The sequence below is a fragment of the Choloepus didactylus genome, chromosome 25 (assembly GCF_015220235.1).
Source record: "Choloepus didactylus isolate mChoDid1 chromosome 25, mChoDid1.pri, whole genome shotgun sequence".
Taxonomy (NCBI): Eukaryota; Metazoa; Chordata; class Mammalia; order Pilosa; family Megalonychidae; genus Choloepus; species Choloepus didactylus.
The window spans coordinates 9,906,465-9,929,070 of record NC_051331.1 but is presented as its reverse complement, the minus strand read 5'-3'; the positions used below and the strand labels follow the sequence as shown (position 1 = coordinate 9,929,070).

The 22,606-nt window shown below is 38.1% G+C and overlaps 3 protein-coding genes across 5 annotated transcripts in view; 1 reads left to right on the top strand and 2 right to left on the bottom strand.

Moving 5' to 3' along the window:
- LOC119520537 (zinc finger protein 596-like) overlaps positions 1-22,606 on the top strand; it is an 803,197-nt gene that overhangs the window by 397,924 nt on the left and 382,667 nt on the right. The window lies entirely within an intron of this gene.
- On the bottom strand, positions 10,863-14,483 carry LOC119520167 (zinc finger protein 596-like). The gene is made up of 2 exons (XM_037817893.1): positions 14,470-14,483; positions 10,863-14,428 (listed from the first exon to the last, which is right to left on the bottom strand). Exons 1-2 carry the CDS (start codon positions 14,481-14,483, stop codon positions 13,615-13,617), a joined length of 828 nt encoding a protein of 275 aa, XP_037673821.1. The 3' UTR covers positions 10,863-13,614.
- The window catches only part of LOC119520166 (zinc finger protein 596-like), a 73,745-nt gene continuing 65,640 nt past the window's right edge, over positions 14,502-22,606 (bottom strand). Inside the window, exons 3-7 of the mRNA XM_037817892.1 lie at positions 17,042-17,123; positions 16,516-16,642; positions 15,487-15,569; positions 14,544-15,054; positions 14,502-14,506 (exon numbers count right to left, since the gene is read on the bottom strand). Of these exons, the coding sequence (XP_037673820.1) occupies positions 14,502-14,506; positions 14,544-15,054; positions 15,487-15,569; positions 16,516-16,642; positions 17,042-17,053 (738 nt within the window). The 5' untranslated portion in view covers positions 17,054-17,123. The remainder of the gene's footprint in view (positions 14,507-14,543; positions 15,055-15,486; positions 15,570-16,515; positions 16,643-17,041; positions 17,124-22,606) is intronic.

The following is a 22,606-nucleotide window of genomic DNA, read 5'->3' as shown; positions in this document are numbered from 1 at the left end:
AAAAGGTCCTAAAGTAGTCATATTGGATGTGAATGGGGTTTGTAAAATGAAGGCAACAGAAACTGAGTGTAAGTACTGAACACTAGTGGATAAATTTTATCCCACCAGGGTGTGGGTTATCAAGTCCATTCCTTCTATAAATGTGTCCTGGAACAAAGCAATTAAGTATACAGATGGAAGATGAGGAGAACGTTTTCTTATTTTAGTGTTGGAGGTTACTCATAAGCAAGGGGAGAAGGCTAGACTATTCTATGTGGTGATGGTTTAGAGTTAGGCACATCAGCAAGAACTCATAAGAAGTTTAGTACAGATACAGAGGATTACATATAGAAATATTTATATTTATGCATAGTTGCACAGGTTAGTACATGCCCATGTTTTCTTACTAATCTGTGGTGAGGACCTAGAAGCACCAGTAGCAAAGAGCACAAATACTGTCCAGACCCTGATTTTTAACACCATTCCAAATAGAAAGTTCCTGGGAGAAATGGCTGACACTAGGCCTGGAAAATAAATACACAAAAAGAGCCTGTATTGTTCTGTAGGACCAGTAAGTAAACAGGCATGCAATAAAGCCATAACTATGGGGGAATATCAAGGAGACTCAGGGAAGACCTGAAAGAGATCCTATCACCAAACTTGAAACAAAATGAACTAAGTAGCATATCAAACACAAAGTAAAAAATACATACCATGACTCCATATGTTATAAATATATTGTTGAATATATTAATAAGAAGAGACAAATCTCCTATACAGGAGAATTCCAATAATTTACATAGATATTGCTCTTTCAAGATGGTCGCGCATAATCCCCCATTGCTAAAGTGTTCACTTCTTTCCAAAGGTGATATATGGAAAAGCAGGAAAATGAGGAACATTGAAGTGGGGAAACCTGGCAAGAATTGATCAAGGTCAACATCAACAGAGATAGGTCACATTAAAAAGGTATAACATGGATATATGATGAGATGTAAATAGCACTTTCTCTCTGGAGTCTTGCTCTATAACTCATAATCCCAGTATAATCAAGAGAAGAACATCATGCAAATTCTAACCGAGAGACATTTTACAAAATACCTCACTAGCACTCCTCAAAAATATGCAGGTCCAAAGGAGAGGCTAGGCCTCCCTATAATTGTGCCTAAGAGCCTACTCCCAAATGCCTCTTTGTTGCTCAGATGTGGCCCCCTCTCTCTACCTAAGCCAACTTGAAAGGTGAAATCACTGCCCTCCCCCCTACGTGGGATCAGACACCCAGGGGAGTGAATCTCCCTGGCAACGTGGAATATGACTTCCGGCGAGGAATGTAGACCTGGCATTGTGGGATGGAGAACATCTTCTTGACCAAAAGGGGGATGTGAAAGGAAATGAAATAAGCTTCAGTGGCAGAGAGATTCCAAAAGGAGCTGAGAGGTCACTCTGGTGGGCACTCTTATGCACAATATAGACAACCCTTTTTAGGTTCTAATGAATTGGGGTAGCTGGTGGTAGATACCTGAAACTATCAAACTACAACCCAGAACCCATGAATCTTGAAGACAACTGTATAAAAATGTGGCTTATGAGGGGGGACAGTGGGATTGGGGGGGCCATAGGGATCACACTCCCATTTGTCTAGTTTGTGGATGGATGAGTGGAAAGGTGGGGGAAGGAAACAAACAAACAGACAAGGGTGCCCAGTGTTCTTTTTTACTTTAGTTGCTCTTTTTCACTTTAATTATTATTCTGGTTATTTTTGTGTGTGTGGTAATGAGGGTGTCGGGGATTGATTTTGGTAATGAATGTACAACTATGTAATGGTACTGTGAACAATCAAATGCATGATTTGTTTTGTATGACTGCATGGTAGTGAATATATCTCAATAAAATGAATTAAAAAATATGCAGGTCATCAAAAACATAGGGTTTCTGAGAAACTGTTATTTATAACAAAAAATTGTAATGTGGTTGTGCCAGTTTGTATAGATTACACCCCTTAGAAAAAGCCATATTCTTCAATAAATTCTTGTAGGGGCAGACATATTATGTTGACTAAGTTGGAACTTTTGGATTAGGTTGTGTCCATGGAGATGTGACCCACACAACTGTAGGTGATAATTCCGGTTATATAATTTCTAGGGAGGTATGGTCCAACCCATTCAGCATGGGCCTCGATTAGTTCACTGCAACTCTATAAAAGCTCAGACAGAAGGAGCTCACAGTTAGCTGTAGCTGAGACAGACATTTTGAAGACAGCCTTTGGAAGCTGATGCAGATGTTTTGGAGAATGCCATTTCAAAACACAACCTGGGAGCAAGCAGACACCAGCCACATGCCTTCCCAGCTAACAGAGGTTTTCCAGATGCCAATGGCCTTTCTCAAGTGAAGGTACTCTCTGTTGATGGACATTTTATGGCCTTAAGACTGTAACCGTGTAACCAAATAAACCCCCTTAATAAAAGACAGTCCATTTCTGGTGTTTTGCATTTTGACAGTATTAGCAAACCTTAAAAGATATTGGTACCAGAAAAGTGGGGTGCTGCTGAGTTTTCAAATAGCAATCATGCTGGAAAGACTTTTTAAATAAAGGAGAAATTCTGGTGGAATGGTGAGGAGCTTGATAAAAAGGAATAAACTGATTTGAAGAGACTGTTGGTGGAAATATGGACTCTAAAGATACTTCTGAAGAGGACTTGAGCAGAAATGATGAATGTGTTGTGAACTGGAAGAAAGGGGATCCTTGTTTTAAACTGGCAGAGAATTTGGCAAAATTGAGTCCTAGTGTCATGTGGAAGGAAGAATTTGAGAGCAACAAGCTGAGATACTTTGCTGAGATTTCAAAACTAAAAGTTGTGGATGTAGCATGATTTCTCCTTGCAGCTCATAGTAAAATGAGGCCAGAGAGAGATAAACTTATAAATTAACTCTTGGGTTCAAAGAAAGCAGAAACTGATGGTCTGGAAAATTCCAGGCTTCCAGGGGGTGGAACCCCAGAAAATACAGCCCACCATGAGGAATTAACCAAACATGGAACACAGTTGCCATTTCAGTACAAGACATGATTGGAGATGGAATTACACAGAAAGGATTTGTGGAAAGTCCTATTCTCTGACAGCTTTGAACACTGTGTGCTTCATGCAAAGCCAACAGAATTTTTTTGAGATCTTTATAGATGGAGCCACTGCTGGTCTGGAATGCAGGAGACAGACAAGGAACAAATTGAAGGAAAAATGTTTTCAAAGACAGAGCCATGGAGATTGAGGTCTGGAGTCAAGAAGTCTCTGGCACGGAGAACAGAGCAGCCTACACACATGGAAAGGGTGAGTTTGCCCTGGAGATTGAGGGCAGGCATTCTGCTTTTATACTTAGGAAGACTTTTGCCAACCTAGGCCTCAGAGAGGGTGGAGCACATTCCCTGGAGACTGGGAGAGCCTGGCAACCACCCTACTGTTCAGAGAGGGGAGAGTCTTTGCCCTGGAAAGGCAGAGTCTGGGTGGCACACAGATGTATGGGGGGTGGGGCTGAAAAGGTGATCTCCCCAATGTATGTTGGAGCATGCACCCCAGCATTTGGAGAGAAGAGGGCTGCCATGAAAGCCTTTGGAAAGGGTTGGACTTCCACTCTCTCAAGCCCCAAGGATACATCATTCTGTGAATGAATCTCAGACTTTGAAATCTAATGGACTTTGCCCTGTGAGCTTTAAGAACTGTTTTGGTCCCTTAAACCATGTTTTCCTTTCAGTTTCTCCTCATAGCAATGGGAATGTTTATCCTATGACTTTCCCTCCTTTGTATATTGGAAGCACATAACTTCTTCTAGGTTCCACAAGTCCACCACCAGAAGGGCATTTTGCTTTTAGACAGACCATGCCTGTAACTGATTTTGATGTGATCTTGTATTTAACTATTGTTACTGAAATGATCCAAGATTTTGTGATAGTGTGATGGGATGAATTTATTTCTACTTGGAAAGAATGTTTTTTCTGGTGTCCAGGAGTTGGAATGTGCCAGTTTGTATGTATTTCGTGCCCAAGAAAAAGCCATAATCTTAAATGCATTCTTGTAGGGGCAGACATATTAATGTTGATTAAGTTGGAATCTTTGGATTAAGTTGTATCCATGGAGATGTGATCCAACAAGCTGTAGCTGATAACTCTGATTAGGGAATTTCCATAGAGGCATGACCCTGCCCATTCAGTATGGGCCTTGGTTAGTTCACTTGAGCTCTAAAAAAGCTCAGAGAGAAGGAGCTCACAGCTAACTGTAGCTGAGACACATTTTGAAGACAGCCATTGGAAGCTGATGCAGATATTTTGGAGAACACCATTCTGAAATAACCTGGGAGCAAGCAGGCACCAGCCACATGCCTTACCAGCTCTCAGAGGCTTTCTGGATGCCAATGGCCTTTCTCCAGTGAAGTTGCCCTTTGTTGATGGACACTTTATGGCCTTAAGACTGTAACTGTGCAACCAAATAAACCCCCTTTATAAAAGTCAGTCCACTTCTGGTGTTTTGCTTTCTGGCAGCATTAGCAAACTGGAACAGTGGTCTTCTGGATGGAAAATGTTCAGATTGGGGGAAAATAGATGAGAGGTTTTAAAATCTCTCACTAATATCCCTGAAATCCAGTAAATCTAACACCACTTTTAAAAATTAAATTTACTACAAAGAATAATTATTAGGGAAATGAAAATTCTAGGAAATAACCAACACCAAGCTTCATTCCAGAAGAAATTGTGTGCCATGGTCAAGATAAAACACAGCTATAGATCTCATATTCTTCATCCATTAAATCAGTAAAGCCATACCAATTTCATAGAATATATGAAATAATTAAATAATGAATGTAAAATCTCTGGCATTATGGCTAGTATTTTAGAACATTTTTATACATTACAATTCAAACCCACACATGTTCATTCCCCAAAACTCCATCCACACTTCCACTGTGCTATTTCCAGCTCTCATTATATCTCCAAGGATTTCACATCAGAAATTCATCCAGAGTGAGCTTTCCTCAGGGCAAGACTTTTCATGAACATCACCCCAGTCCCCCAAATATACCCTGCACTGACTCTCAAATAACTTCAAACATAAATATCCTTTCCATGGACAAACACAAGTCCCTCTGTTATCTGGCTGCGGCCAACATGGCCAGGCTCATGTTCAACATTTCACACCATGCTATTCATTGTTTATCAGATATTAAGAACTACTTTTAAAACCCAACCACACCTTATGGTTATATTGATCCCACATCTGTGTCCCAGGCATCTCATTTAGCTGTGCTTCTTTCCCCTTCTCCTCCCAGAATTAGTCTGATTCTTCCTGCAAGTCAGTACAATTATCAGCACCCTTGTGAAGCTACCACTAACACCCACAGGAGAAGTTCAGTCATTTTGCTCCATTTCACAAGGATTTCAGTGCCACCTCAGAATATTATGTATGTTCATTTCTAAGACTCTTGTCCCATTTAGATGTAAACATTTTGAAATAAGGAAAAATGTCTTACTGATACTTTATTCCCAGAACAATATTCAGTGCCTATTATTAAGTATTTGATGAATAAATGTTTGCTGAATGATTTAAAGAAATAAAAAGATGAATGTGATTAAACAGATACTTCCATGAGGGAAGATGCATGAGTGAAAGCTAAGGCCAGGTGAGACAGATTACAGAAAAAAGATATTTTAATGTAACAATTACTGCCCCCCACAATCAGCCTTTTTAACAAGGCATGACATTGTATGATAAATTCTTCTTTATGTGCTTTCCCTGTTTGTGTCTCTAAATTCACAACAAATAAAAGAGATTGCTAGAGTCATAATACATTCCCACCACACATGAAAGTCTACTGAGATCCACTCGGAAATTATCAAAGAAGGGTCTGTGTTCACCAATGTAATTTCTTCCTTGAATGAAGGAAGAAGTTGGAAGTTTTGTTCCCACAAAGGGCAGGGAGATGGAATGACTCATGAGGTATCTAGAAGGCAAAATTGTGTTTCATTTTCAACACAGTTTAGTGAAATAGAATTGAGAGAGTGTAGGTGAAGTATTTAGTTTCTGTGCCTGAAAGAATTTCATTCACATAAACGTCATGAATTATTTTTCTTTTGTTTCTCTACTCCTGGAGATATTTAGTTCTCTGTAGATAAAAAAGAAAAGAAAAATTCAAATATGTGCCATTTTTGACCCTTGGGAGACAGCTTTGGAGCTCCACATTTCATTCTTATCCCAATGGAATCCTTCAACCCAGGAGGAGGTCACCTCTCTTTAGGTGTGGGTTCTAGTATTGCAAGGATTCCCACAATGGTTTCCCTATCATTGATTCTTAGGCAGATCTTCTGGTACACTAAAATATTTTCTGTCTCATTTCCATAGTCTGGTTTTGACTTTCATTCATGGGGCTGCCCTCTTGCAACAGTATTTCCTCTTGTTTTCCTCTTCTCTTTCTTCCCTATTGTTAGCAATATTTGTTCAACTCTCCCTACCATTGGTTTCAGTCATTCAAAAAATATTTATTCAGCAATACTGTATGCTAAGCACTAAATTATCATCTGTGAATGAAGAATAAGATACACTGCCTTCTCTGAAACAGCTTATGGTCTAAACAGGCTAAGGAACATGGAAATATATCCTCATCCTGGTGTATTGTAATTCCATATGAATAAGGATCATCTTTTCCATATCTGCTAAAAGGGGTCCTGGGATTTCAATAGCAATTACAGTCAATGATAGAGCACTTGTGTTATTATTGCCAGTTTATTGCTATTAATTTTCCTTTCCAAAGTCAGAGGAATTCTTATCATTTACTTGCATCTTCTCTTATTTCCTATGGCAGTGTTTTTCAGTTTTCAGTGTACAGTCCTTCACCTCTCAATTTCAACTTATTCGCAGGTGTTTTATTCTTTAGGATTCTTTACTGAATGAATTTTTTAAACTTCTAGTTAGGTATGTTCTGTCCTGATGTATAAAACACAAGTGATTTTCTTGTTAATCTTGTATCTTGAATTTGGCTGAATTCCTTTATGAGGTTTACAAGTTTTATTGTGGATACTTGTGTAGTTTCTAGTAAAGTATCATGTCATCTTGAATACAGATTGTTTTCCTTCCTCCTTTCCAAATGGGTGTTTTTTATTTTGTTCTATAGTTTAATATATTTGGGAGTGATTTACAGTACAGTACTGAATGTCAGTGGTTAAACAGGCATCCTAGTCTTGTTCCAGACCTCACATGGAAGGACTTCACTCTTTCAGGGTTGACTATAAGATTAACTGGGTTTTTAAATGTATACCATTTTCATGCAGAGGAGACTACATTCTATTCTTATTCTTCTGAGTGTTTTTACTGTGAAAGGGCACTGGACTCTATAAAATGTATTTTCCACTTCAAATGAGTTTGTCATGTGATTTTCCCCCTTTATTCTGTGAATGTGGTGCATTATGCTGCTGGATTTTCTTATTTTGAACACCCTTGCATTTGTAAGATATATCCTATTTTGTTTTGTTCATGGTGGATAACTCTTATTCTTCTGTTGTATTTAATTTGCTAGTAGTTTATTGAGGATTTTCCATCTGTATTTATGAGGGAAACTGGTCTTTCATTTTCATTTCTTGTTATATCTTTTATGTAACCTTGGTTTACCATAATGTTATTCTCATAGAATTAGAAATTTACTTCTGTTTCAATTTGGAAGAATTAGGAAAGTATTGAACTTAATTCTTCTTTGAAAGTTTTGTACAATTCACCATTGAATTGATTTATTCCTGGACTTAAGCCTTCTTGGGAGCTTTTCCATTACTGATTAAATCTTATTACTTATACATCCATTGCTATCTTCTACTTTTTTTTTTTCTTTTCAAATAAATTTTATTTTCTAAAACTTTTAGATTTACAGAAAAATTGCAAAAATAATAGAGTTCTCACATAACTGGAACGAATATGGAACATTTGTTACAACTGCTGATACATTATAATTTGTTACATTCTTGTTAACTGAAGCACATGTTATTCTGCTTTCCTTCATTTTGATCTTATGTTCTTTGTTCCAAGACTCTCTCTCCAGGATCCTACAAGACATTTAGTCATCAAGTCTCTTTAGACCCCTCTTGACCATGATAGTTTCTCAGATATTCCTTGTTTTGGATGACCTTGACAGTTTTGAGGACAAGCCATATAGTTTGTGGAATGTCCCCCAGCTGGCATTTGTCTGATTATTTTTTACATGATCCACCTGGGTTTATGGGTTTGCTATAGGAAGGCTACAAAACCCCCTTTCATGGATTGCTGAATTGCCTGGCTGTGTGCTGAGGGCTTTACATGTTTCATTTCACTTATTTGTTACAATCACCCACAAGGCTTTATTATCCCCATTTTAGAGATGAGACAACTGAGATTGTAGTGACTGGTCCAGCTTCCCAGGCTTGCACCATTTATAAGTAACCAAGCCACAATGTTGTTTTCCTCATTTTTGTTTATTTTCTGATTGCATTTCTGCCTTATGTTTCTTTGCTTTATATATTTATATTTAATCTTTTGAGGAGATAATAGCATACTGTAGATCCAAAAATGGAAAGATATACAGTAATTAAGATGTCTGACATTCCATCCCTCATTTTCTCAGTTCCTACATTCCCATCATTAGAGACTTTCATTTAAAATTTTATTTATCAAAAAATTTTAGAAAAACAACTTTTCAAACAAAAAAAAGCAAAGGAATAAGAAAAACAAGTAACCTACAATAACTACATTGTTTTCCACATGCCTTTCTTATGGCAGCATTAGCAAACCAGAACAGATTTTGGTACCAGAGTAGTGAGATGCTGGTGATGCTTAACTTGCAAATACCAAACATGTAGGAATGGCTTTTTAAATGGATAAGGGGAAAACTCTGGAGGAGTTTGAGATGCTTTACAGAAAAGACCTGGACTGCTTTGAAGAGAATGTTAATAGAAATATGGACTCTAAAGATATTCCCAATGAGGCCTTGAAGAGAAATCATGAATGTGTCATTGCCAAGTGGAAGAAAGGTGATCTTTGCTTTAAAGAGGCAGAGAATTTGGCAAAATTGAGTCTTGGTACTTGATGGGAGGCAGACTTTGAAAACAATGACCTGGGAAACCTAGCTGAAGAGATTTTGACACTAAATATCAAGAATGTAGCCTGGCTTCTCCTTGCAGCTTATAGCAAAATGCAAGCACAGGGAGATAAGCTAAGAACAGAACTTTTTGGTACAAAGAAACCAGAAATTGATGGTCCAGAAAACTCTTGGTTTCAAAAAGGGAGACCTCAGAATCTACAGCTCCTTATGAGGATTTAATCAACATGGAACCCAACTGCCATTTCAGTACAAGCCAGGATTACAGATAGAGTTATCCAGAAAGGATTTGTGGAAACTTCTCTTGTCTAAAATTTTGACCCTTGCATTATTCATGCCAAGACAACTGGATATTTGCATGATCTGTGTACATGAAGCCATTGCTGGTCTGGACAGGAGAGGACTTTGAACAAATGAATTGAAGGAGAAATTTCTTCAATTGACAGAATCACGGAGACTGAGGTCTGGTGTCAAGAGGTCTCAGGCAGAGAGAACAAAGTAGCCAAGATATGTGGAAAGGTGAGTTTGTACTGGAAGCAGAGGCTGGAACTTCCACCTCAATGCACAGGAAGGGTGCTGCCACTCCAGTACCTAGAGAGGGAGTTGAACATTCCCCAGGGATTTGAGAGAGCCTTGCTGCCACCCCACTTTTCAGAGAGGGGAGAGACTTTGCCCAGAGAGGAAGAGTCTGTGTGGCACCCCAAATTTTGAGGAGGGTAGGTGCTAGACAAAGGTGATCTCCCCAATATATGGATATGTTGGATCACTCACCCCGGCATTTGGAGAGAAAACTGTGGCCACATAAGCATTTGGAGTGTGGGACTGCTGCTCTCTCAAGCTCCAAGGATGCAACATTATTCTGTGAATGACTCTCAGATTTTGAAATCTAATGGAGTTTGCCCTGCAGGGTTTACGAGCCATTTTGGTCCCTTAAACTTTGTTTCCCTTTCAGTTTCTCCTTATAGCAATGGGAATGCTTATCCTATGAATGCACTGCCTTTGTATATTGGAATCAGATAATTTGTTCTAAGTGTCACAGGTCTACAGCCAGAGGGGAATTTTGCTTTAGGACAGGACCATGCCTGTAATGGATTTTGATGAGATGTTGTATTTATCTATTGTTACTGCAAGGATTTAAGTTTTTGTGAGATTGTGAAGGGATGAACATATGTTGTATGTGGAAAGAGCATGTCATTTTGGGTCCAGGGGGTGGAATGTGCTAGTTTGGATGTATTATGACCACAAAAATGCCATTATCTTCAATGATATCTTGTGGGAACAGATTATCTTTCTCATTATGGTGTGACCTTTTGATTGGATGTTTCCATGGAGAAATGACCCACCCAACTGTGGGTGATGACTGATTGGATAACTTCCATGGAGATTTTACCCCAGCCATTCAGGGTGGCTCTGAATTAAATCACTGGAGCCATATAAATGAACTGACAAACAGAAGGAACTCAGTGCAGCTCTGAAAGACATTTTGAAAACCAAGTGAGAGTGACATTTTGAAGAGCAGCTGCAGCTAAGAGAGGACAAAATGTCCCAAGAGCAACATTTTGGAGTGCCATTTTGAAACACCACCCGGGGAAAGGGGATGTCAGCCATGTGCCTTCTGAGCTAACAAAGGTTTTCCAATGACATTTACATTTCTCCATTGAAGGTACCCTATTGTTGATGGGCACTTTATATCCTAAGATGAAACTTTGTAACCAAATAAACCCCCTTTATAAAAGTCAATTCATGTGTTAATTTGCATAATGGCAGCATTAGCAAACCAGAACAATGGTCTCCTTGATGTCCTTTATATCCTGAGCCATGATATTGGTGTTTGTGATTACTTCTTTGGTTAATTGCTCCAAGGTCTCTGTCTCCTCTGGTTTTTGAGTTCAGGTGTTTGTGTTATTCTTACCTTCTGTTTCTTCATAAGCTTTAAAATTTCCTGTTGCATTTGGCCTCTTTGCATTTCTTATCTTGGTGGGGTCCTTTTAGGCTATGCAGGCTTATTTAAACAATTATCTATAATTTGATAGAGCTACAGCATGATGGAGTGCACTATCCCTAAACTACCAGCAGGTAGCACTCCTGAGCCATGACTTACAGTCAAACCGATTCTCCCCAACTTCATTTATGCAGTGGGTGGCATTCATAACTAGTGGAGATCCAATTGTTGCATTAATTTTCCATATGTTGTGCGGACCACCAGCCCTGTAGGTGAGGGGTTTGCCCTGTGTAGTTTGCCAGGGAAGATGGTTTTAAGACCAAGTTCTCCCTCCATTCCATGGGCTGGGGCTGGAATGACCTGGGGGTGCAGTACATATCTAACCCTTCAGCTCAGATTCCATACAGACCCTCTCTGCTCTGGGCCCACAATCCCTGTGATTGGTGTAGGGCTTCTGCCAATTCCATGTGGCACCCCTGCCTCTAGGCTGTGCATTCTGTGGGCTTGGGCAGAAGAGTGTGTGCTGGCACAGGCCAGCAAAATCCCTAAGAAATCTCTCAGCCATGGCACTGTGAAGGGGAGTCTCCACTGCAAAGATATCTGTACAGGGTGTGGGAATTACCAACTTCTGTGATACAGCTCTTCCCCAGCATGAGGGCTTTTACCTGTGGGTGTGCAAAGGGCTATCACCCATGTCAGATACAGAGTCAGGGGCCCAGGGCAAGGAAGGCACTCCCCACCATTCTCAAGTGTGGCTCTCACTGCCAGCTCCCCAGCTGCTTTCCAGGTTTTACACTAACCTGCCTCCAAACACTGTCTCTGTTTCTCCCCACCATGGCATGACACTGGCTTCCACTTCACCAGGGACCTTAAACACTCACATGATTCCAAATGCAGTCTCCTGGTTTCTCCAAGACCACAGCCACTATGTATGTAGAAGTCTTTGCCAAGCAGGTGGAAGCCTGGAACTGCTATTCTGGAGCACATTGTCATTTACTTAGTGTTTTCCACAGGGGATAATTTTGTTCCATCTCTCCTAATCTGCCATCTCTGATTCCCCAAACCTATTTCTAATGAAGGGAATGACCCCAATGCCTGACCAAGATTGGGAGATTATCCATCATCAGGCTACCCAATACTCCATGATTTACAACCTTATTATTATACCTTTAAGAGTTCATTTTAATTCCATTTTAAGGTACAAGACGTATATGGACAGTGTAAAGGAAAATGTATGTATCACCAGAAATGAACCCAAAGTTATCTATTAATTTATATTCTGTCCATTATTGTTGGATTCATACCTGTTCAGATTATGTAACATTTATGATGCATAATCTTCTGTATATTCATCTCTTAATATTCAAAGTTCTCTGCTTTAACAATCATATTTATGTTTAGATTTCTGTGAAAAAATGGAAGCTGAACATTATAGAATTTTCAGCTACAGCTTTTACTTCATAAGTATTTGCAAAACTTTGAGAAAAAACATTGATTTCCTTGCCTACAACTCAATACAAAATTCTGCATTCAGCACTCCCAGATCACATCACAATCATATGTCTTAATTTGTTTCTCATTATAATTTACTAGGCAAAACTCTGAATGCATGATTGAATTGTGTTGTAAAACATTCATTTTTGATGTTTTTCCTAGTCTAATGTTCCTGATGTGAACTCCAGCTGAACCCTTTTTTATTTGATTTCAGTGTTGACATTTCCTCATTATGGGAAATTAAACTTTGAGGAGTAAATTCAAAGCCACCAAAGACTTTTCTTCATTCTATACATATACAGAGAATATTTTACAAAATGGGAAACTTCACATGTATTTGACATATTGCTCTGTAAGAAAAAGATTTCACACATTTCTCCACTGAGTAATTATTCCACCAATAATTATGTCCTAGAGTTCTCTAAGAGTTTCCTCCTACTGATAATGTCTTTCCTATCCAGTTTTCTGTTTTTGGAGTTATTCCAACTCCAATGCCTGAGCTATGCTTGCATACACAAATGCTGGAATTCAGCTGAAATCTATTATAGGTAATTATATACTGTTCCTCCCAGGATAGTGCAATCATGTTATTTAGGATACATTGTAAATAAAGGCTTTTAGACATTGATGACACTCCTGTGTGAGTTTTTACTTTTAAAGTTGGTAGGTGTGTCTGAAAACTCTTCCATATGCCCAACATATTCACTGAGTTCCATAATGTTCCTACTGGCAGAATTATTATAAAGATTTTCCCACAGAGATCACAGGCATATCTCCCCAGTGGCAGTTATCTCATGTTGTCTGAGGATCACTCTATCAGTGAAGTCTTTCCTGCAAGAAAGCTGACATATGGTTTCTTCCCAATGTGAGTTCACCAAGTTGCCTAAAGGTACCACAATGACTGAAGGATTTCCTCATAAATTGCAAATATATGGTTTCTCCCCAGTGTAAGTTCTCTCATGTTACTTACAGATGCCATATTGACTTAGGGATTTCACACATAGATGGCAGATGTATGGTTTCTACCCAGTGTGAGTTCTCATATGTTGTTTGAAGTTAGAATTATTAGGGAACTCTTTCCCACATAGATGGCATATATATTATTTCTCTCCAGTGTGAGTTCTCTCATGTTGCCTAAGGTTACAATTCTGATGGAAGGATTTCCCACACAAATGGCATACATATGGTTTCTCCCCAGAGTGAGTTCTTTCATGTCCCCTCAGGCTACTACAATGACTGAAGGATTTCCCACATAGATGGCAAACATATGGTTTCTCCCCAGTGTGAGTTCTCTCATGTTCCCTAAGGTTACTATTATGACGGAAGGATTTCCCACAAAAATGGCAGACATATGGTTTGTCCCCAGTGTGAGTTCTATCATGTCCCCTCAGGCTACTAAGCTGACTGAAGGATTTCCCACATAGATGGCAGACATATGGTTTCTCCCCAGTGTGAGTTCTCTCATGTTGCCTAAGTTTAGAGCTTACACGGAAGGCTTTCCCACACAAATGGCAGAGATATGGTTTCTCCCCAGTGTGAGTTCTCTCATGTTGCCTAAGTTTAGAGCTTACACGGAAGGCTTTCCCACACAAATGGCAGACATATGGTTTCTCCCCAGTGTGAGTTCTCTCATGTATTGTAAGACTACCACACTGACTAAAGGATTTCCCACACAGATGGCAGACATATGGTTTGTCCCCAGTGTGAGTTCTCTCATGTTGCCTAAACTTTTCACTTAGACTGAAGGATTTCCCACATAGATTGCAGATGTATGGTTTCTCCACAATATGAGTTCTCTCATGTTGCCTAAGGCTACCACTTTGATTAAAGGATTTCCCACATAGATGGCAGACATATGGTTTCTCCCCAGTGTGAGTTCTCTCATGTTGCTTAAGTTTAAAATGTACACGGAAGGCTTTCCCACACAAATGGCAGACATATGGTTTATCCCCATTGTGAGTTCTCTCATGTTGCCTAAACTTTTCACTTAGACTGAAAGATTTCCCACATAGATGGCAGATGTATGGTTTCTCCTCAGTGTGAGTTCTCTCATGTTGCCTAAGTTTAGAACTTACACGGAAGGCTTTCCCACATAAATGGCAGACATATGGTTTCTCCCCAGTGTGAATTCTCACATGATCTCTGAGTTCTGAACTATAATTGAAGATTTTCCCACATTGATGGCATATATGTGCTTTCTCCCTAGTGTGAGTTCTTTCACGTTCCTTAAAGTTACAACATTGAATGAAGTATTTCCCACATAGTTGGCAAACATATGATTTCTCTCCCATGCAAGTTCTGTCATACTGTCTAAGGACAGAAATATTTCTCAAGGCTTTTACACATAGATGGTAGTCATATGAATCATGCCCAGACTGAATTTGCTTATGTCCAGTAAAGAATGACTGATAATTGATAGCTTTTTGAAAATGTTCATTTACATAGGGCTTTGTTTCCATGTCAGTCAATGTGGAGTGAATTAAATCTTCTCCCAAATGATTACCTTCAAAGGGATCCTCTCCAATGGTAGAAATTGGCTGCTACAAATGAGAAGACAAACTGTTAAAGGTATATCCACATATACTCATCAATTCAATTCTCTTATAAAATAATTCAGTGAGGCTCCAGTTAAAATTCATGTTATTGACATGCACATGGTGTGCTACTTTCTTGTATGCAGATTTTCTTTTAGCATCTCAACTGCAGAGTCTTCTAATTAATTTTGAATACTTCCATATGTTTCAAAGAATGGGTATATAAACATGTTTATGCAACTATACCTTTATAAGACTTCAGGTTAATGGTTTTCAGGTAAGGTTAATTATTTCCTTTACCAAAATTATCCAAAACTTATTGATGGGATGGGGTTTAATCTCATATTTAATTACATTCAGACGATTGTGGTGAACTGCTAGACTATTCAATCCCAGGAATCTATTTTGAAGCCCACTGCTCACACTTAGGATGCTTACCTTTGACTGGATGTTATATTTGTCCTTAATGCAGATATGTAGCATGGTTATCATTTCTTCTTCTCTGTGGTCTTTTTGTCTGCCTGAAATAAAATTTTGTAAACATTATAGAGTGTCATTAGCAGACTGAAATATCAAAAACTTCAAAGGTTCATATGATTATGTTTCAAATATTGTCATTTCAATGGGAAAGAGCCTAAAATTAATGTGTACTCTGAAAAGTAGCAAAACATTTCCTAGAAATAGAGAACTAAAATATTTTCCATACTAAAATTATGGAAAATAATAAGATGGCATGCTGGGTGGTAAAGGGAGGGAAATTTCTCAAAGAGGAAGACAAGAAAAAAGCCACCCTGTGTAAGTTTGACTAAATAATTATCTCAGCCTGTAAGTCAAAGACAATCATAGATGGATTCTTAACTAGAGATTGAAACATGCATGGAATAATTGCACATATTTGGAGACTTCCCCCAAAGCCATAGCCTACATTACAGGGAATATCACTCAATTAAGGAAATCTTCAGTTGATATTTCTAATGACCTCCTCATTCATTGACCAGACTCCTCCTGATACTGAAGCATAGCATCCAAGAACTCATTTGTACCCTGTCCTTGGAGAAATCCTAATCCTTCTCTCCAAAGTTCCTCTCCTTGTTCCAACTGGGAAACCACTTCTGATTTGCAGAGTCTATGCCCTAATTTTGAGAAACAGAAGCATAGATTTTGAGTTCTGTGCTGATTCAAGTTCATGATCATCAAGTCTAGGGCAGATGATTATGAACAATAAGGTAAACTGTGAAGAGAACATGGAAGTGTAATTTAAACACAGTACTGATAATCCACTTCCAGCAAAGGATGACTCCTGACTTTCAGTCACAGTAATTAAGTATATGTTTATCCCCATGCCTAAATTCATAGACAACAGTTGTCTAGATACTTGAAAGTATTGATGAGAGATTAGGTGGATGGATGGATGGATGGATGGATAGATAGGTGTATACATGATAGAGTAAATTTTAAGAAACTCACCCACTGACACCAGATGACTGATAATCTCTAGCATAACATGTCTGGACAGGTTTCTCTGGGTTTTATCCATCAAGGCCCACTCTTCTGCATCAAAGTCTATTGCTACATCATTGAAGGTCACTGATTCCTAAAACATCATAGGCATCTGAGATCAGATAACACTATTCCTACCAATATCCACAGCAGATAGGTAGAAATGATGGCACTGCAGAAGGGAAGGAGTTGTGTGAATGACTGAATTACTTTCCCACTGAGGTCATAGGTTCCACGAGGCACATAAATCCTCACACATCTCTTCCATGAATACATAGCATTAATAGAAGCTGGAATAAATCAGTGTAAATGATAAGATTTCCTACTCATTTCCTGGACCACCATAATTATACCAGAGTCTGGGATATACTTAAGTGGATCTCAAATATATAAATATTTCATGAGTATATTTAGAAACTGTCAGGTCAGAGGTGAAATAGGCATATTTTTTAATAGAGTTTTATTTCAACATAAATAGTAATTCCCATCTCACCAGTGTTTGCATTGTCAATAGTTCTGTCACCAACTGTCTTCCTCTGGATTCCACACTTAGTCTGAGCAATAAATATTCAGTGCTGAAGACAAAGAAGACAAGAAACTCAAAATTTGTCCACATTTTCCAGACTAACCTGTCACAAATACTCAAATCTTCAGCAGGAATTGCCCACCCCTTAGTCCAACTGGCAAAAACTTGTACTGTACTCTAAGAGAAACAGGGGAAGATTCTCAATCTCCTACACTCAAATGTTCATCACCTCATGTTGTTAATAAAGAAAATGTGAATACAGATACCTTATAGATAAGAACATGAAAATCATCATATTTCATGTGTTAATTGTCCCATGGTGGTCAGTTTTTCAGTTCCCTCCATGATTCAAGAATAGGTATCTCTACCTTATAACATATTAAGATTTTGTTCTTCCCCTGCAGGTAAATACTGCATAAATTCTCACAGTATTTTTTGTTTATGAAGAACCACTGCTTCTCCAACATCTATACCTGTCCTCTGGACACTCCCACTCCCCTCCTCTATCCTGCCCCTGCCTTTCTGTATGCAATTGTGCTAACTCATCTTGGTTCAATTCCTTTGGATTTCTGGAAAGATAACTCCCTCAAACCCATGAACACTGACTTTGAGAAATTTCCCTAATGGATTTGGATATTTATCGTGCAACTTCAAAAAGATTTCATGATGGGATTAATAATTTCAAAAACTATTTTCATTTGGAGGGATCAATGTTGTTCATCCTCCAAATCAAGAACTATAAAATCCCCTGGATAAGAAAGTAACAGGAGTATATGTTCATAAGGTTTCTATTGTGTTCCACAATTCTCAGAAGGCACAGAGGTCAAAAACTACAGACTGAAGGTGTTTGTGAGGCTATCTAGTTGTTCCATATATAATTATGTAAAGGGGTTGTTGTAGGCTTGTACCTTATGGATCATCTTTTGTAGGAATAAGCATTCATTTATCTTTCTCTCTATATGTGCTGTGGGCATAAGTGTGTGGTGTGTGCATTCATGTGAAAGAATTAATCATCTATAACCAGTAAATTATCCATAAAATGCTTAATTATTAAATATTCTTCACAGATAATTGATGGTAATTTGTCACAAGCAAAAGTAGGTTTAACTTGCCAAGTTGTATCAGAGGCCCAGAAATAAAGAGAACATAAGGTGTATAATGTGTGACTCTTCTTGGTGATTCACTGAATTTGCTTATTTAATCCTGACAATAATCCTGCTGCTTATGAGTATTTTTATAAAACAAGTTAACAAATGACAGTATCAGAATTCAGAAAATTTTAGTATTATGACAAAATTACATGACCAGAAAATAACACAGCTAGATTTATAATTTTGCTGTGCCTGTCTGCCAAGCTTAAATTCCTGGAGTGTTACATATCACTCAGATTTTACCTGGAATATCCCTTTCATATCAAACATCAGAAGTCCCACCCTGTGTCCACAACCTTCTCTCCCATGCCCAAGTTCTGCTTGTCCATGGGGATGTACAACGTACTGACCCTCTTGACAAACATCATCCTCTATCTCTCATTTTTATTCCCAGAATTTTTCCCTTTATAATTTCAAAAGATACTTACCAAGACCAACATTATGTCCCTGTGATTATTTACCCCATCCATCAAACTAACCCTCAATACTCAGTGACTACAAATAACTGCAATTTTCCATGACTACATCTGGCACAGTTCTTGAGTAAGATATTGATCCTGATCTAAACATAGTTACAACTCCTAGAGGGTTTCAAATATACCTGGTAACTGTACTATGTCTTGATAATTAATTTTTTCCTGCCTGCTACATGAATACTCCAAATCTTCTCAATACCTTTTTTAATTTAATTTTACTGAGATTGTTCACATACCATACAATTATTCAAAGGTCCAAAGTGAACAATCAATTGCCCATGGTATCATCAAAGAACTGCACATCCGTTACCACAAGTATATTTTTCAATTTTTAGAACATTTTCATTAGTCCAGAAAAGACATAAAGAAAAAAGAAAACTCAAATCCTCCCATAACCCTAAGCACCCCCTCCATTAATGACTCATATTTAATAGTACATTCATTGCTATTGATGAAAGAATGTTAAAATACTACTAACTATAGTACACAGTTTGCAATAGGTATATTTTCTTTATTATTTACTCCTTTATTATTGATTTCTGGTTATAATTTCATACACTTGTTCTATTTCATTAAAGAGATATGTAATATATCTACAGGTAATCATAGGAATTGTCCAACACATGTTCACTATTTTATATATTCCCATTTTTAAGCTCCAACTTTAAACACTCCTCATTCTTTAGCATCATTCTATATACTTGTAACTTACATTTCATGTCTATGAATTTACATATTATAATTAGTCTATATCAGTGTGACTATGGAATATTTTCCTTACGTGTCTGACATATTTCACTCAATATAGTGACCAAAATGTTTCTTCACCAACCTGTTTGTTTTTAAGATGGTTTTGTTCAAACACCATACATTCTGTCATAAGAAAATAATTGATGGTTCCCTGTATAGTCATTTATTTATGTATTCACTAAAATCACCACTATCTATATAAGGACTTCTCCATTTCTTCCACAAAGGATGAAGATTCAAAGAAGGTATGGAGCCAAAAGAAAAAGAAAAAGGAAGAGAAAATCATGACAGATAAAAGTAAAAACAAGAAAGATTGCATAAGACTAAAGTAGCATAAAAGAGTGAGACAATCACCAATGTCAAGAATCCCATGGCCCTAGATTATGTACCCCTCTCATAGGCATTTAGATTTGGTATACTGCCTTTGTTACTTTAAAGGAAGCATAATACAATGTTCTGTTAATTATAGTCTCTAATTTGCATTGACTGTATTTTTCCCCAATACCACCCAATTTTTAACACCTTGTAAGGCTGACATTCATTTGTTCTCCCTCATGCAAAAGCACATTTCTACATTTTATCACAACTATTGAGCAGTCTAGGTTTCAGTGAGTTATAGAGTCTCAGTCTTTACCTTTTTTTTCTTCTGTTCTCCCATATGCCCCTAACATTCTGCTTTCAATCATAGTCAGTCACCTTTGTTCAGTGTACCCACATTGCTGTGCTATCATCATACAAAATTATGTTCCAAACTTCTCACTCCTGTCTTTCCTAACTCTCTGTAGTTCTCCTTTTAGCATTTCCTGTAGTGCAGGTACCTTGTTCACAAACTTTCTTATTGTCTATCATTTTAAACTCCTTCTCACATTTGAATGACTGTTTTGCCAGACATAAAATTTTGGTGGGCAGTTTCACTCTTTCAGTATCATAAATATGTCACATCACTTCCTTCTTGCCTCCATGGTTTCTACTGAGAAATCCAGTCATATCAAGTGTCCCTTGTATGTGATGGATCACTTTTCTCCTGCTGCTTTCAGAAGCCTCTCTGTCTTTGACATTTGATAATATGATTATTAAGTGTCTAGGCATAGGTCTATTCAGATCTATTCTGTTTGGGGTATGTTGCACTTCTTGGATCTGTAATTTTATGTCTTTCATAAGAGATGGAATATTTTCATTCATTAATTCCTGAATTAATGCTTCTGACACTTTTCTGTTCTCTTCTCCTTCTGGGACAACCACGGCATGTACATTTAGGCTCTTCATGTTGTCATTCAACTCCCTGAGATCATGCTTATATTTTTCCATTCTTTTCTCTATCTGTTCTTTTTTGTGTAAGATTTCATGTGTCTTGTTCTCCAGTTTTTGACTGTTTCCTTTGGCCTTTTGAGATCTGCTGTTGTATGTCTCCATTGTGTTTTCCATCTCTTGTGTTGTGACTTTCATTTCCATAGATTTTGCCAGTTGTTTTCTCAAACTTCCAATTTCTACCTTATGTTTGCCCAGTGTTTCTTTATAGGCTTCATTTCTTTTGCCATATCTTCCCTGAGCTAATTGATTTGGTTTTTTATTTGATTTAGCATATTTATTTGAAAGTCTTTAATAGATTGATTCATTAATGTGAAAAATGATTCACATTATTGATTGATTCACATTAATGATTGACTGAGGTGTAAATTGATTGACATTAATGATTGATTGAGGTGATTGAGGTGTAAATTTTTTCCTTTGAACTGGGCCATATCTTCATTTTTCTTAATGTAGATTATAGTTTTCCATTGTCTAGGAATCTAGTCTCCTTGGGTACTCCAATCAGATTTTCTCAGACCACATATAAAATTCCTGGTTGGCAGTTTCAGATCTCAGAGTGGGGGTATATTCAGTTTCATGTCTCCGTTCAGTTATGTCTTAGGGATTGACAATCTTTCCTGTGAGGTCTGTAGCCAATGTGATTTTCCTAACCTGCCCAGCAGGTGGTGCCCCTCAGCCTGTTGCTCCTAAAGGTCTGGCCCCTTTAGCTTCTGTTTTGGCTGTTTTCCCCCAGGCTCTGGGGTCTGGTTCTGAATGGAAGATGGGTAGTGGAGCTGGGCCCCACCTCCTTCCTCTTAGGGAAGACACATGCCTATGGAATTATCATTTTCATTTAAATAGCCCCTTTATCTCTGACTCTGCTATCACCACCCCTGTCAGGGTCAGAGTGCTGCAAAATGAAAATGGCTGAGGCTTTCTCCACTGAGCTGCTCAGGTTGAGAGAGAGAAAAAGGGACAGAAATCCCCTTCAGAGCCAGTTGGCAGGCCCCAAGTTTCACCCAGTGGCCAAAGATAACACCTGGTCTTCTGGGCTCCCCCTCCCAGGACAGAGGAGCCTTCTGGCTCTTGAATGTCAATCATCACTAAAAGCCTCTGTCTGCTTCTTAGTGATCCTACAACTCAGAAGCACTAAGACAAACAGCCAAATTAGGAACTGGGCAAAAGACTTGGATGGACACATTTCTGAAGAGGAAATGCAAATGGATGAAAAACATATAAAATGATACTCAACATCACTTATTATTAAGGAAATGCAAACCAAAACTATAATGAGATATCAACTCACACATACTAGAATGGTCATTTTCAAAAAAGAATTAAAATAACAAGGGTAGGAGAGGATGTGGATAAAGTGGCCTATATATTCACTGTTGGTGTGAATTTAGAATGATGCACCCCTCTGGAAGGCAGTGTGCAGTACCACAGGAAACTAAGATTAGAATTGCCATATTATCCAGGAATTCCAATACTATATATACTCAGAAGAAATGAAAGCTAAGAAATTAATGGACATTTGTAAACCGATGCTAATAGTGGCATTATTCACAAATGCCAAAAGATGGAAATAACCTAAATGTCCATAATGGATGAGTGGACAAACAAATGATGATGAGTAGCATATACATAGAGAGGAGTATTATGCAGCTGTAAGACAGAAAAAAAGACACAGAGTATAAAACAACATGGATGAACCTTGAGGACCTTATATTGAGTGGAATTAGACAAAAACAAAAGGTCAGATACTGTGTGGTCTCACTAAAATGAACTAAGATTAATGAAAAAACTTTGAGAGTTAAAAGCTAGGAACATAGGTTATCATGACATAGAAAGAGGGTAGAGACTGG